General features: G+C 43.9%; 2 protein-coding genes across 7 annotated transcripts; one reads left to right on the top strand and one right to left on the bottom strand.

Annotated features, from left to right (window-relative positions):
- Positions 1–846: 846 nt before the first annotated feature.
- On the bottom strand, positions 847–5,429 carry LOC311016934 (uncharacterized protein; the record flags this gene model as incomplete). Of its 4 annotated transcripts, none has more annotated exons than XM_084014967.1 (6): positions 5,256–5,429; positions 4,743–4,864; positions 4,109–4,246; positions 3,862–4,023; positions 3,504–3,575; positions 847–2,505 (listed from the first exon to the last, which is right to left on the bottom strand). In XM_084014967.1, the coding sequence occupies exons 2-6, from the start codon at positions 4,861–4,863 to the stop codon at positions 2,231–2,233; spliced, it is 768 nt and encodes a 255-aa protein (XP_083871093.1). In that variant the 5' UTR covers position 4,864; positions 5,256–5,429. The 4 variants fall into 4 exon arrangements, with proteins under 4 accessions (XP_083871093.1, XP_083871095.1, XP_083871094.1 ...); XM_084014969.1 differs by having other exon boundaries at positions 2,231–2,505; positions 4,109–4,274; XM_084014968.1 differs by having other exon boundaries at positions 2,231–2,505; positions 4,109–4,248; positions 4,772–4,864.
- cxxc1a (CXXC finger protein 1a) lies at positions 4,168–13,714 on the top strand. 3 transcript variants are annotated; one of them, XM_084014932.1, is made up of 16 exons: positions 4,168–4,283; positions 5,922–6,114; positions 7,933–8,102; positions 8,225–8,325; positions 9,105–9,247; positions 9,615–9,770; positions 9,941–10,120; positions 10,197–10,298; positions 10,370–10,590; positions 10,988–11,195; positions 11,285–11,395; positions 11,525–11,574; positions 11,655–11,751; positions 11,960–12,112; positions 12,222–12,505; positions 12,741–13,714. In XM_084014932.1, exons 2-15 carry the CDS (start codon positions 6,112–6,114, stop codon positions 12,366–12,368), a joined length of 1,842 nt encoding a protein of 613 aa, XP_083871058.1. In that variant the 5' UTR covers positions 4,168–4,283; positions 5,922–6,111; the 3' UTR covers positions 12,369–12,505; positions 12,741–13,714. The 3 variants fall into 3 exon arrangements, with proteins under 3 accessions (XP_083871058.1, XP_083871057.1, XP_083871059.1); XM_084014931.1 differs by having other exon boundaries at positions 12,222–12,521; positions 12,601–13,714; XM_084014933.1 differs by having other exon boundaries at positions 4,169–4,283; positions 10,373–10,590; positions 12,222–12,521; positions 12,601–13,714.
- Positions 13,715–14,074: the final 360 nt, after the last annotated feature.

The following is a 14,074-nucleotide window of genomic DNA, read 5'->3' as shown; positions in this document are numbered from 1 at the left end:
CTTCAACAAACACACACTTCCTTTCCCTGCGAGAGCCACTTCCTGTCCCGCCCGGTCCCACCCCTGCCCCCCTCCTGAGCTGTCAATCACAGAAACATCAGCAGAAACGAGTGTTTATTAAACACACTTAATAACATTAAGCATGTTATTAACTTCACTATATGCTTCTAGATATGGAGGTTATTATTTGTGCTTTTATTTTGAAGGTTTCACAATCCGTTGATCCACAAAATGAAGTCAAACTATTTTCAACTTTCTGAATCTGAAAACCTGAACGTGTGTTCTTTAAATGTGAAGCCTCGACATCAGGGCGGGCTCATCTTCCATCTTTGTTATTCAGAGCTCCAGTATCTTTGGATCCAGATGTTGGATTACTGTAGACCACTGGAACCTGTCTGACAGTCTGGTTCCTGTCTGCTACTCGGTGACCTTGTCCTCCAGCTTTCTGTCAGTTTGTAAGAACAACTCTTACAGAGAAGAACAGTTCTCAGCGGTTCTCAGAGGTCATGTGACTAGTAGAACATGGTAATTGTTGTTAGTTGTCAGGGTGACGACATGTCCATGGGGATGTAGTGATGTCACAGCTCAGCAGCAAGAGAGAGGACGCAGCTCTGGAGACGGATGTCTGGATAGTTAGCTCGGTAGCTAGGCATCTAGTTAGTTAGGTATATAGTTAGCTATATATCTAGTTATTTATGTATCTAATTAGTAAGGTATCTATGTATCTAGTTAATTAGGTATCTAAGCATCTAGTTAGTTAGGTATCTAGTTAGGTAGGTATCTAGTTCGCTAGATATCTAGTTAGTTAGGTATCTAATTAGTAAGGTATCTATGTATCTAGTTACCATAGTTAGGTATCTAATTAGTTAGGTATCTAGTTAGCTAGACATCAAGTTAGCTAGGCATCTAATTAGTTAGGTATCTAATTAGTTAGGTATCTAATTAGGTATCTAGGAATCTAGTTAGTTAGGTATCTAATTAGTTAGGTATCTAGTTAGCTAGGCATCTAGTTAGTAAGGTATCTAATTAGGTATGTATCTAGTTAGCTAGACATCTAGTAAGCTAGGCATCTAGTTAGTTAGGTATCTAGTTAGTTAGGCATCTAATTAGGTATCTAGGAATCTAGTTAGTTAGGTATCTAATTAGTTAGGTATCTAGTTAGCTAGACATCAAGTTAGCTAGGCATCTAATTAGTTAGGTATCTAATTAGGTATCTAGGAATCTAGTTAGTTAGGTATCTAATTAGTTAGGTATCTAGTTAGCTAGGCATCTAGTTAGTAAGGTATCTAATTAGGTATGTATCTAGTTAGCTAGACATCTAGTAAGCTAGGCATCTAGTTAGTTAGGTATCTAGTTAGTTAGGCATCTACGTATCTAGGTATTAGGTGTCTAGGTATCTAATTAGTTAGGTATCTAGTTAGCTAGGCATCTAGTTAGTAAGGTATCTAATTAGGTATGTATCTAGTTAGCTAGATATCTAGTAAGCTAGGCATCTAGTTAGTTAGGTATCTAGTTAGTTAGGCATCTAATTAGGTATCTAGGAATCTAGTTAGTTAGGTATCTAGGAATCTAGTTAGTTAGGTATCTAATTAGTTAGGTATCTAGTTAGCTAGACATCAAGTTAGCTAGGCATCTAGTTAGTTAGGTATCTAGTTAGTTAGGCATCTACGTATCTAGGTATTAGGTGTCTAGGTATCTAGTTAGGTAGGTATCTAGTTAGTTAGGTATCTACATATCTAGTTAGTTAGGTATCTACGTATCTAGTTGGTTAGTAAGGTATCTAGTTAATTAGGTATCTAGGTATCTAGTAAGTTAGGTATCTAGATATCTAGTCAGTTAGGTATCTACTAGTTAGTTAGGTATCTACGTATCTAGTTAATTAGGTATCTAGTTAATTAGGTATCTAGTTAGTTAGTTATCTAGTTAATTAGTTATCTAGGTATCTAGTTAGTTAGGTAGCTAGTTAGTTAGTTATCTAGTTAGCTAGGTATGTAGTCCTTCTCCAGGAAGGTGGGGGGCTCTGCAGCTGTAACCAGTGAAGTGTTAAGGAATGACAGAATTCGTTAGCTAGCTAACCAGCCAGCTGTCTACTACTTAGCTAGCTAACTTGCTAGAAAAACCAACAAATAAATAAAGAGATCCAGATGTAGATTTGCTTTCTCCCCGGGGCAACAGTTGATGCTCGGACGTCCTCCTGTAGTCCTGATTGGCTGCTCTGTGATTGGCTGCTCTATGAGGGGAAGCAGATGGAGCAGCACTCCAAACAGATCTCCAAGCAGTCGGACGAGCCGCAGCAGTCCTCCAGTATCCCACAATCCAACAGGGCCTGACACGCCTCCTCCGTACAGGCCGCCTCCCCCGCCACCTCCACGCAGCAGCAGCAGCCAACTGCAGCGTCGCAGCATCCGGCCCCGCCCACTCCGCACGCCAGACACGCCCCCAACGCCGAACACATGGACTGCAGCTCGCAGAACAGACAGGCCAGGAGACAGTGAACGCAACAGTCTGTAGAGACAGAGACAACAGACCAGGAGACAGTGAAGGCAACAGTCTGTAGAGACAACAGACCAGGAAACAGTGAACGCAACAGTCTGTAGAGACAGAGACAACAGACCAGGAGACAGTGAAGGCAACAGTCTGTAGAGACAGAGACAACAGACCAGGAAACAGTGAACGCAACAGTCTGTAGAGACAGAGACAACAGACCAGGAGACAGTGAACGCAACAGTCTGTAGAGACAGAGACAACAGACCAGGAGACAGTGAAGGCAACAGTCTGTAGGGACAGAGACAACAGACAGGGAGACAGTGAATGCAACAGTCTGTAGAGACAAAAGACCAGACCAGGAAACTCCTATGAGGACTAACATTATGAGACATGAGACCAGTTGGTCTGGAGTCTCCAGAGCAGGACTAGGTCTTGGCTTATCAGTGAAAGTGTCCACGTCTTCAGCTTCTAGAAGTCTCTGACGGTTAACACGCATCACTAACTGATCTGAGATGGGCTGGGAGGTTTATCACGGATCACCAGCCCTCCATGGGGGCCGCTGATAGACAGACAGCTGTCTGCTTCCTGTCAATACCGTCTGTCTCTCTGACTCTCTCCGTCTGTCTGTCAGTCTCTCTGTCCGGCTCTCTCTCTGTCCGTCTCTCTGTCTGTCTCTCCCTCCGTCTGTCTATGTCTCGTCGTCTGTCTGTCTGTCTGTCTGTCTGTCTGTCTGTCTGTCTGTCTGTCTGTCTGTCTGTCCTGAGGACGTCCTCCTGTTGAGACACTGTGGGGACCCTTCAATCACACCACTGGTTTGTCCTCTGGCTGTGTCTGCCAACGGTACAACCTCCTGGGACTACGAAGGCTGTGTTTACGGCACAAAAGGAACCAAAACAGGAAGAGGATTTGTTTTCCTTGTTATTGCTATTGGCAGCTATCGGGAGCTATTGGCAGCTATCAGCAGCTATCGGTAGCTATTGGTAGCTATTGGCAGCTATTGGCAGCAAACACCATACCAAAGAGTCTCCATGAATCTTCTTTACATTTCTCACTCATGTGAGATCCGCCTCTATGCCGATGACATCCTTCTGTACAGAGAGAACTGTTGATGGTTCAACATGACAACAGGAAGAGATCAACATCCTCTGAGCAACAAGTTGAATACGAGTAGAAAAATAAACTGGATGCTTAGATTTAAATAGGAACAATAAAGTGCCTTTAACAAGCTGAATTAACATCTGATGACTTTTATATCTGTATCTGATCTTAATCCTGCTCCCCAAAGGACAAAGTCCCTCTAACCCCCCCCCCCCCCCCCCCCCCCCCCCACAGGACCAACGTCACATCACCAGGGATCAAACTTGATTGGCTCACCGTCTCCAGCAACCTCCTTAATGTGGGCGGCATCCGTCTTCATGGAGGTCTGGCTTCTGGTGGAGGACAGATGTTTCTGATTGGTGCTCTGCTGATGATGATGATGATGACGATAAGGAGGAGTACAGATGGGAGGAGGAGACACCGATGAGCTGTCCACACCTGAGAGAAGATGAGATCAGAGGTGACATCAGTGGTGACATCAGCGGTGACATCAGCAGTGTCAGATTGAGGGTTCAGCCACTACCTCTCTGTGTTTGGGGTGAGGAGGCCGGCCGGCTCGGCAGCAGGCGACACACATCATTGGTGGAGGAGCTGTCCGCCACAGGGTCGTCACCGCTATCGGCCTCCTCCGACTTATCAGAGCATGGGGGTGGGGCCTCCTCTAAAACAGCCGAGACATGCAGCACATTCTGGTGAAGGTGAGTTCAGGTTTTTTAATGTGAAAATGAATATAATCAATATCTGATTCAAACCACCACAGAAGAAGAGTGGTGGAGGAAGTAGAAATACTGTTGACCTGCATGCTGACTTTTATTTCACTAGAAGTACAGTTCATTTAAGATAAACTTAAAGTACTCTTGGTACTTGAAGTACATGTTGTTCTTCCATTTAGTAAAACCGGCTGTAATGGATGTTTTGACTTTCATACTAATATTCACACAAAGAGGCAGCCAGTGTCTTTTATTTTGAAAGTTCCTGTTGAAGAACTGACTGATGTGTTCTAGAGTACAAGGATAACGTATTAGTAAATGGCCTCATTTATATAGCGCTTTTCTCCAAAGTGCTTTACATTAATGACTTACATTCAGTGTGATGTCATCGGTCACATGTCATCATGTGATGTCATGAACATCAGCTGATCTCACAGGAAGTCTCACCTGTGTTGTGATGCGGAGGCATCTCATTGGCTGTTGACCAGATGCATCCTGATTGAACCATGTTCTTATTGGCCCCTCTCTCAGTGATGTCAGAGCTGTTGCAGTGTGATGTCACATCCATCCTGCCAATGTAACAATGTGACATCATTGGGAAGATTAAATACAATATTAATAATATTGTTATACATAATAATCTGATCAATAAAATATGTATTTTATTGATAAATAAACTGATCAATAAAAATTGATCAGTTTAACATTTAAAATCAAACTTCAAAGGAACAAAATCGAGTCTTAAATAAAATACAAATGTTTGTTTTTCAGAATCATAATAATAATAATAATAGTAGTGATAATGATCATAATAATGATACAAAAATATATAATAACAATGATAATAATAATAATAATAATAATAATAATAATAATAATAATAATAATAATAATAATAATAATGATAATAATAATAATAATAATGATAATTATATAATCAGACAGAAAAGAGTTTCCCACCTGCAACCTCTTCTTCTTCTTGTTCTTCTCCTCCTTCTTCTTCTACTCCTCCTCCTCCTCCTCCTTCTCTTCTCCTTCTCCTGACAGACTCTTCTTCTTCACCTTTTATCGTCAAACTTCTCAACAAGTTGCTGCTGTGTTAGTCCGGAGCGCGCGTATGCGTGTGGCCGCCTCCCCCTTTAAATAGCAACACGCACACACAAACGCGCGCGCCAACGAATAACTGGACTCGGGGGTGGAGTCCACTGTATCATCATTAATATTATTGTTAATAACTATACAATATTATTAATAATATAATATATATAATAGTAATTTTATATATAGTATCATTATTATTATTATTGTTAATAACTACACAATATTAATAATAATATAATATATAATAGTAATAGTATCATTATTATTATTATTGTTAATAACTACACAATAATAATAATAATATAATATATATAATAGTAATATTAATAACAAGTTGAAGTTTTTCCTATAATTATATGAGTGTAAATGTGTGTTTGTGAGTGTGTGTGTGTGTGTGTGTGTGTGTGTGTGTGTGTGTGCGTGAGCGTGTGTGTGTGTGTGTGTGTGTGTGTGTGTGTGTGTGTGTGTGTGAGTGTGCGTGAGTGTGTGTGTGTGTGTGTGCGTGTGTGTGTGTCTGGCCTGCAGGTGTCACTGTTTTCTCAGCTGCCGCTGTATTTCCCGCGGACAGAAGAAGAAGGGAGGAAGAAACGGAAACAAAGAGACTTGTGCAGATTTGGTTAAAAACAGTAAAAATGGGTGAAATGTAAGCGGAAGTGTGTAAGGCTCCGCGCGAGGACCGTTTCTTCTTCTGCGTGTGAATTAGCTGCAGCTCCTCATGGTGAGTCTTCCTTGTGTTCTTCTTCTTCGCGGACAGATGTTTCAGTGATGGAGGAGAATCACGGAGCAGCTGCAGCATCACACACACACACACACACACACACACACACACACACACACACACACACACACACACACTCTCACACACACACACACACACACACACACACATGACTGAGAATGTGCCATAAAGTGAACGGAGTGTGGTTTGTCGGTGTGAAAACGCAGCGGCCGATCAGCCTGCAGGGAAACATCCGCTTCATTCTAAGACACCGACGTGAAATCACAGCTTTCCTTCTCTGCTTCTAAACACACGTGTGGAACTCTGTAGAGTTCGTTTGCTAACGGAGTCCGGCTTCATTCAGTGTAGTGGTTTTCATGTAGACCTGGTCTGGATTGGGACAAATCCCCTTTTGTCTTTATTCATGAGGACTGTAAAGGTTTCTCAGATCTGGGACAGGGTTTTACAAAGTGACCCTGTCAGGATTCTTCAGCTAGAACGGAGCTTCAATGGTCAAGTTCTCGTCAGTCAGAGATTAAGATCTAGACCTGGTCTCATGTGGTCTGGATGCTGAGAAGAAACAATGAAATTGGCCCTTTTTCTTTTTTTTAAGTAGATGATCAGAAATGAAATCAGAATATCGAACGGTGTCCCTGAAGGTCTCTTCCTAATGGGTCATTCCGTGTCATTTCATCAAATTTCTGAAAATCTTCCCACCTGACCATCTCAGAATGTCCTGAAAAAATTCAAGTACAAAGACACACTTGTTAATAGGACAAATCCCAAATATTAGGTCTCTACTGTCAACAGTTTTCTCATGAAACATCATTGATTTAGACGGTTTTTGGCATCATGCTCTGAAAAGCCATTTTTAAACAGCAATATCTGGAAAACTATCTCACCTGTGACCTTCAAAATTTCTACACTGTATAACTGTTACTAATAGCCTCCAGACATGAAATATCAGGGGTGTAGCTCAATGATAACCTAGTAAGTTTGGACCTGATACGTGTTGTCAGTTTTTTGGAATATGACTCTGAAGTTGGGGGAAGATGTGTTTACTTCCATTTTTAAGCCTTAATATCTGTGAAACTAATCATCTGAGAGAAACCATATTTTGTAGAATGTTGAAGCTAACACCAGAGATAGAGGCAGAAGTGATAGAAGTCTTTAATCTGCAAAAATGAGAGCTCAGCCACTCTTCAAATGTACTACTTCATTTTGACAAGCCTCATTTTAAGTACCTACCATACTAGGTTATCATTGAGCTACACCCCTGATATTCCATGTCTGGAGGCTATTAGTAACAGATATACACTGTAGAAATGTTGAAGGTCACAGGTGAGATAGTTTTCTATATATTGCTGTTTAAAAATGGGTTTTCAGAGTATGATGCCAAAAACCGTCTAAACTACCCTTCATTCAATGATGTTTCATGAGAAAACTGAAAACTAATATTTTGGATTTGTCCTATTAACAAGTGTGTCTTTGTACTTTTTTTTTTCAGGACATTCTGAGATGGTCAGGTGGGAGGCATTTGATGAAATGACACGGAATGACCCTAATCTTATTCAGGTTTTACAAGTCCTAGAGACGTTTTTTGTCTAGACCTAGTCTGATGTGGTCTGACCTCATTTGTTGTGGTCTGGGTGGAGAAGCAAATCAGAAACCAGGTTTTAAATGGCCATAGAAAACCTGTGGACCCCTTTCTGTACTCTACTCCAGGTCTGACGAGACCTGGTCTGATGTGGTTTACTGTGATAATCATCCGTTTTCATGTTGTTGTTTCTCTTTGTTTGTTTGTTTGTTGAATCTCAGTCGGAGGAGGCTGCAGGAGCAGACCGAGGCCCGGAGGAGGAGGAGGAGGGAGGAGGAGGAGGTGAAGGTGAAGGTGAAGAGGGAGGCGAGGGAGGAAAGGTTTCCATGGTGACCCCCAGAGGTCCAGTTTACTGTGTCTGCAGGAAACCAGACATCAACTGTTTCATGATGTAATAAACTTCATATTTCTCTTGAGAGGTCTGGATTCATCACAAGCTGCAGTGAAGACTAACATGTCTGTCTGTCTGTCTGTCTGTCTGTCTGTCTGTCTGTCTGTCTGTCTGTCTCTCAGAGGCTGTGACAGTTGTACTGAGTGGTTTCATGGAAAGTGTGTTGGCGTGTCAGAGAGAGCAGCGACAGCGATCAGAGTGTGGTACTGTCCGTCCTGCAGAGGTCAGTATGACAGCGTTACGAATGTCTTTCTAACAACAAACAAATGTTCTGCATGAATGAATTCCACTGGAGTAACTGTGACACATCAGGTCAAAGTGATTACTGCATTTCAAGAGGAATAAACAGGTTGGGTCTGAAAACTGAATATTCCAACTTGATGGGCAACAATGTATAATATAGTATAATATAATATAATATAATACAGTATAATATAGTATAATATAATACAATTTAATATAATATAGTATAGTATAATATAATATAATACAGTATAATATAATATAGTTTAATATAAAATAGTATAATGTGAAAAAAAATAGAAGAATGATAAATGATAGCATGTTGCACCAATGCTACTGCTATTAGCCATCTGTTATTTATATTTGAGCTGTGTTAGCCGTTAGCTGTGTTTTAGTTGTTAGCTGTTTGCTAGCTGTGTGTTAGCCATTAGCTGTTTTCTAGCTGTGTGTTAGCCGTGTTTTAGCTGTTAGCTATGTGTTAGTTGTGTGTAAGCTCTTAGCTGTGTTAGCTGTGTGTTAGCTGCTAGCTGTGTGTTAGCTGTTTGTTAGCTGCTAGCTGTGTGTTAGCCATTAGCTGTTTTCTAGCTGTGTGTTAGCCGTGTTTTAGCTGTTAGCTGTGTGTTAGCTGTTAACTGTGTGTTAGGTGTGTGTAAGCTCTTAGCTGTGTGTTAGCTGTGTGTTAGCTGCTAGCTGTGTGTTAGCTGTTAGCTGTGTGTTAACTGCTAGCTGTGTATTAGTTGTGTGTTGTGCTCTCTGCAGACAAAGACTCGTCTCTGGAGATTAAATACCGTCTGAAGAAACCCAAGGAGGAGAACGAGTCAGAGCCGGAGAGGGAGGACAAACCTGACGGAGATGGGAGCTCCACCCCCCAGACCAGGAGTGACAGGAGGCGTGGCTCACAGGTAACCTGGCCACTAGACTGACAGGAGGAGGACTAGACCTGGACTGAGAGATCGGAGTAGAGCTACTAGTCCTTCACGCCAAAGGCACCAGTGGAGGTGGTTCGACCTCTGATCAGGATCCTCCTGGACAACTCCCTTTAGAGGTTTCAGGTTACGTCCAACTGGTACCTACCTCAAGGTAGACTCACAATAGAGATAGAGAAACTAGATATCTGATCTGGCCTGGTAATGCCTTGGGGTTCCCCCTGGAGAAGCTGGAGAAATTTGCTGCGGATGTCTGGGATACCCTGTTTGGCCTGATGGGCCGCCGAGCTGGCCCTGGATAGGAGGAGGTCTGATGTGTATCTTGTGAACCGTCCTCTTCCAGATCAAGCGTTCGGCCCGGATGTGCGGCGAGTGCGACGCCTGTCTGCGGACCGAGGACTGCGCTCAGTGTGACTTCTGTAAAGACATGAAGAAGTTCGGAGGTCCAAACAAAATCCGACAGAAGTGCCGTCTGCGTCAGTGTGAGGTCCGAGCCCGGGTGAGTCCATCGCCGATCCAGGTTCATACAGAACCGTAGTGTCACACTCCTGATAAAATGTGGTTCTGTGTGCTGGACTGTGTTAGACCACTCAGGTGTACATAATAACGTGGCTTCTCTCCACAGCTGATCACACTGTTGTTGGTATTGATTTATTGATCTTTGAGCAGAAGATGCTTCGTGTCAAAGACGAGGAGATCAGTTGGAGTGGTGACAGGGGGCGGGTCCTGTCGAGGAAGGGGGCGGGGCATCAGACAGAGGAGGAGGAGGAGGATGATGAAGAGGAGGTCTTCAGCGAGAGTGAGCTGGAGCTGTATGAGCAGTACAAAGCTGCTGGATACAGAGACCTGGTCCGTGTGAGTGTTTCTGAACAATCAGCTGCTAGAACTGGCACTTCCTATTGTGTGATGCAACTTCCTGTTGCAGGTGTGGCACAGCGAGGAAGAGGACGCTCAGTCGGACAGTCTGAGGAAGAAGGCGGTGAAGGTGAAACACGTCAAGAGACAAGAGAAGAAGACGGAGAAGAAGGTGAGGACGCTTTGAACTAGCCTTCTGATGATGTCACTGATGATGTCACTGACACACCTGTCCTGCTGTAGAAGACACCTGTCTCTGCTCCAAAAGAGGAAGTGAAGCCTCGCCGCCACAAAGTGAAGCAGCGTCACAGGGAGCGTGTACGACACAGTGAGCGAGGAGGAGAGGGCGGGGCTAAGGAGGTGGGCGGGGGTCTGCGGCAGTGTCTGGGACCAGGATGTGTCCAACCAGCAAGGACCAACTCCAAATACTGCTCTGAGGACTGTGGCATGAAACTCGCCGCCAAGTGAGTCACATGTTTAAATGTGAAGGTGAAGACAAACCCAAACAACAAGTCAACCAAGTCTACATCATCCACACTAACAAGTCTACATCATCCACACTAACAAGTCTACATCATCCACACTAACAAGTCTACATCATCCACACTAACAGGTCTACGACATCCACACTAACAAGTCTACATCATCCACACTAACAAGTCTATGACATCCACACTAACAAGTCTACATCATCCACACTAACAAGTCTATGACATCCACACTAACAAGTCTACATCATCCACACTAACAAGTCTACGACATCCACATAAATCCAGTTTGAGTAAAAAGACAATCAATGAAAGTGAAGCTGTCTTGCAAACCATCTGTCTGTCTGTCTGTCTGTCTGTCTGTCTGTTTCAGTCGTATCTATGAGATCCTCCCTCAGAGGATCCAGCAGTGGCAGCAGAGTCCGTGCGTTGCTGAGGAGATGGGGCGGAGACAGCTGGAGCGAATCAGGAAGGAGCAGCAGGCGGCGAGGCTCCGCCTCACGCTAATGGAGAAACGTTTCCACGAGCTCGAAGGCATCATCGCCAACGCCAAACAGCAGCAGGTCCAACAGCACGAGGAGGTGAGACAGGAAGAGGGACAGATAGACAGGTTTCTGTTTGATGGATCTGTGTCCTCTGATGTGTCCTGTCTGTCTGTCTGTCTCTCCAGGTGACTGAAGGTGACGGTGATGACACAGACCTGCAGGTCTTCTGTGTTTCCTGCAGTCATCCTGTCAACCCCAAGGTGGCGCTGAGACACATGGAGAGATGCTACGCTAAGGTCAGTGTGTCCTCCAGCATGTCTATCCACGTCTCACAAAGACTGAAGTTTCATTTCATTCAGTTAAAACTAACCTCTCTCTCTCTCTTTGTCCATCTGTCTGTCTGTCTGTCTCTCTGGGTTCAACAGTATGAGAGTCAGACATCGTTTGGTTCCATGTACCCAACACGAATAGAAGGGTAAGAACACCTGTCTGTCTGCCTGCCTGTCCGTCTGTCTGTCCATCAGTCTGTCTCTCATGTGTCTGTCTGTGTTCCAGGGCGACCCGGTTGTTCTGTGATGTGTATAACCCTCAGAGCAAGACGTACTGTAAGAGGCTCCAGGTTCTGTGTCCGGAACACTCCAGAGACCCCAAGGTACGAGACTGAGACCCCCACCAGGACTGAGGTCTTCACAGCTAAGGACAGGTGTCTGTCAGTGAGACAGGTTTCCATCAGTGAGACAGGTGACAGGGAGAGGGACTCTGATTAAACTGATCTCTCTTTCCCTGTCCGTCTCCCTCTCCCTGTCTGCCTGTCTCCCTGTCTCTCTGTCTCCCTGTCTGTCTGCCTGTCTCCCTGCCAGGTCCCAGCAGACGAGGTGTGTGGTTGTCCCCTGGTGCGGGACGTCTTCGAGCCGACCGGAGATTTCTGCCGAGTGTCGAAGCGGAAGTGTAACAAACATTACTGCTGGGAGAAGCTCCGCCGCGCCGAGGTGGACCTGGAGAGAGTCCGCGTGGTAAATGCCTTTAACCACCCTTATTAACCACGCCGTCCGTCAACATCAGCTCACAGTGTCTCTGTCTATCCCTCTACCTGTCTGTCCCATCTACCTGTCTGCCCCTCAGTGGTACAAGCTGGACGAGCTGTTTGAACAGGAGAGGAATCTGAGGACGGCCATGACCAACCGAGCCGGTCTACTGGCTCTGATGCTGCACCAGACCATCCAGCACGACCCGGTCACCACAGACCTGCGCTCCGCCAAGGACCGGTAGACGGTGGGAAGGGACAGACGGACGGACAGGGGGAGGGATGGACAGTAGAGGGACAGACGGGTGAAGGGACGGACAGTATAGGGACAGATGGGTGGAGGGACAGACGATAGAGGGACAGACGGGTGGAGGGACAGACAGTAGAGGGACAGACGAGTGGACGGACGGACGGGGGGAGGGGCGGACAGTAGAGGGACAGACGGGTGGAGGGATGGACAGTAGAGGGAGAGACGAGTGGACGGACGGACGGGGGGAGGGGCGGACAGTAGAGGGACAGACGGGTGGAGGGATGGACAGTAGAGGGAGAGACGGGTGGAGGGACGGATGGTAGAGGGACAGACAGGTAGGGGGACAGACAGGTAGAGAGACAGACAGGTAGAGGGACAGACATGCAATGGTTCATTGACATGAGGAGACACAGATGATGTCATGTTTACATTAATAGAGTGGCGAAGTCCCGCCTTTCTATTTCCGGTACATGGGACCTCAAAATGACTTTCTGATGCATGTATTCCTGGCGAGATCGAAATTATTTTCTGGTCCCGTTTGAATTGTGCCATGAATTTCACATATGTTGTTTGTGGTTTTTAAAGATAATTTTTCATGTAAAAAAAATACGATTTATCGCAAAGAATTGCACAATAAACGGTCAAACTCTTGACCTGAAAATGTTTAATTTAAATCCACAAACAACATATTACTAATTCGGGGCATATAACGACTGGGACCAGCAAATAATTATTTTAGCTACATTGAGACCCACACATTTTTAGGATCTCAGAGGTCCCATGGGAGTCTAGCGGAAGGGGCGGGACTTCGCTACTCATGATCATTAACAGTATTGATGAGCTTGAGCTCCTGTTTTATACGTCTCATGCCTGAAGAACTACACTACCCAGAAGTCCAACAGGGGGACACGTCCCTGTTGGTGAAACACCCTACAACACAATAAGACATTCTTAATACAAACAGGCAGAATATGTGTTGGATCATGTTTCTTTTCAGAATAAAAGCGTATTGCAGGTCGTTTACACATTAATCACAGTGATTAAAGAATAACATAAAAACATTTTTTTATACATGACACTAATGTTTCATCATTTTGGTTTAATGACCTGAAATATAGTATTTTATTGTGAAAGGACATAATAATGTTGAAGATAACATTTCTTCTGTTTATTCATATGGTTATGTGTTTATTGAATATTGAACACTTGTGAAGGACTAAACTTTAATAATGTTCTTCTTTTATGTAATTTTATATCCCGGTGCTCATTATTTTATATTGTGTATTAATTGTTCATGTTGTTGTATTCAAATGACGTTTCATTAAACTGATGATGATGATGTTTTATTAGTTCTCATGATTATTCTTTTCTTCTAGGTTCATCACGCTTTTATGTATATGGAATTTCCCAAAAAGTATAAACAATTATTAAAAAGTTAACATATTTGTCCAAAGTTGTTTTACAAATAAATTAAAATATCACCAAAAACACACAATCTGACCTGATTCATAGATGAATATATCACTTGTAAATACTTTGGGAAAATAAGTGAAGATTTGTCTCATAAATCCCCATCTCAGCCGGTTCCACCCTGAGAGGGTTCTCCATTTCTGAGCCGGTTCTCCATGGTTCTGCATCTCTAAGCTGGTTCTCCATCATGGTTCTTCATCTCTGAGCCGGTTCTCCATCTCTGAGCCGGTT

The sequence above is a fragment of the Eutrigla gurnardus genome (genome assembly GCF_963514095.1).
Source record: "Eutrigla gurnardus genome assembly, chromosome: 8".
NCBI lineage: Eukaryota > Metazoa > Chordata > Actinopteri > Perciformes > Triglidae > Eutrigla > Eutrigla gurnardus.
This window is presented reverse-complemented; position numbering and strand designations above follow the sequence as displayed.

What these genes read in the sequence shown, in the direction of transcription:
- cxxc1a (XM_084014932.1), top strand. An exon ending in ACAGGAGGCGTGGCTCACAG is followed by an intron (nt 9,248 to 9,614) that starts GTAACCTGGCCA and finishes GTCCTCTTCCAG; the next exon opens with ATCAAGCGTTCGGCCCGGAT. An exon ending in AGTGTGAGGTCCGAGCCCGG is followed by an intron (nt 9,771 to 9,940) that starts GTGAGTCCATCG and finishes ATCTTTGAGCAG; the next exon opens with AAGATGCTTCGTGTCAAAGA.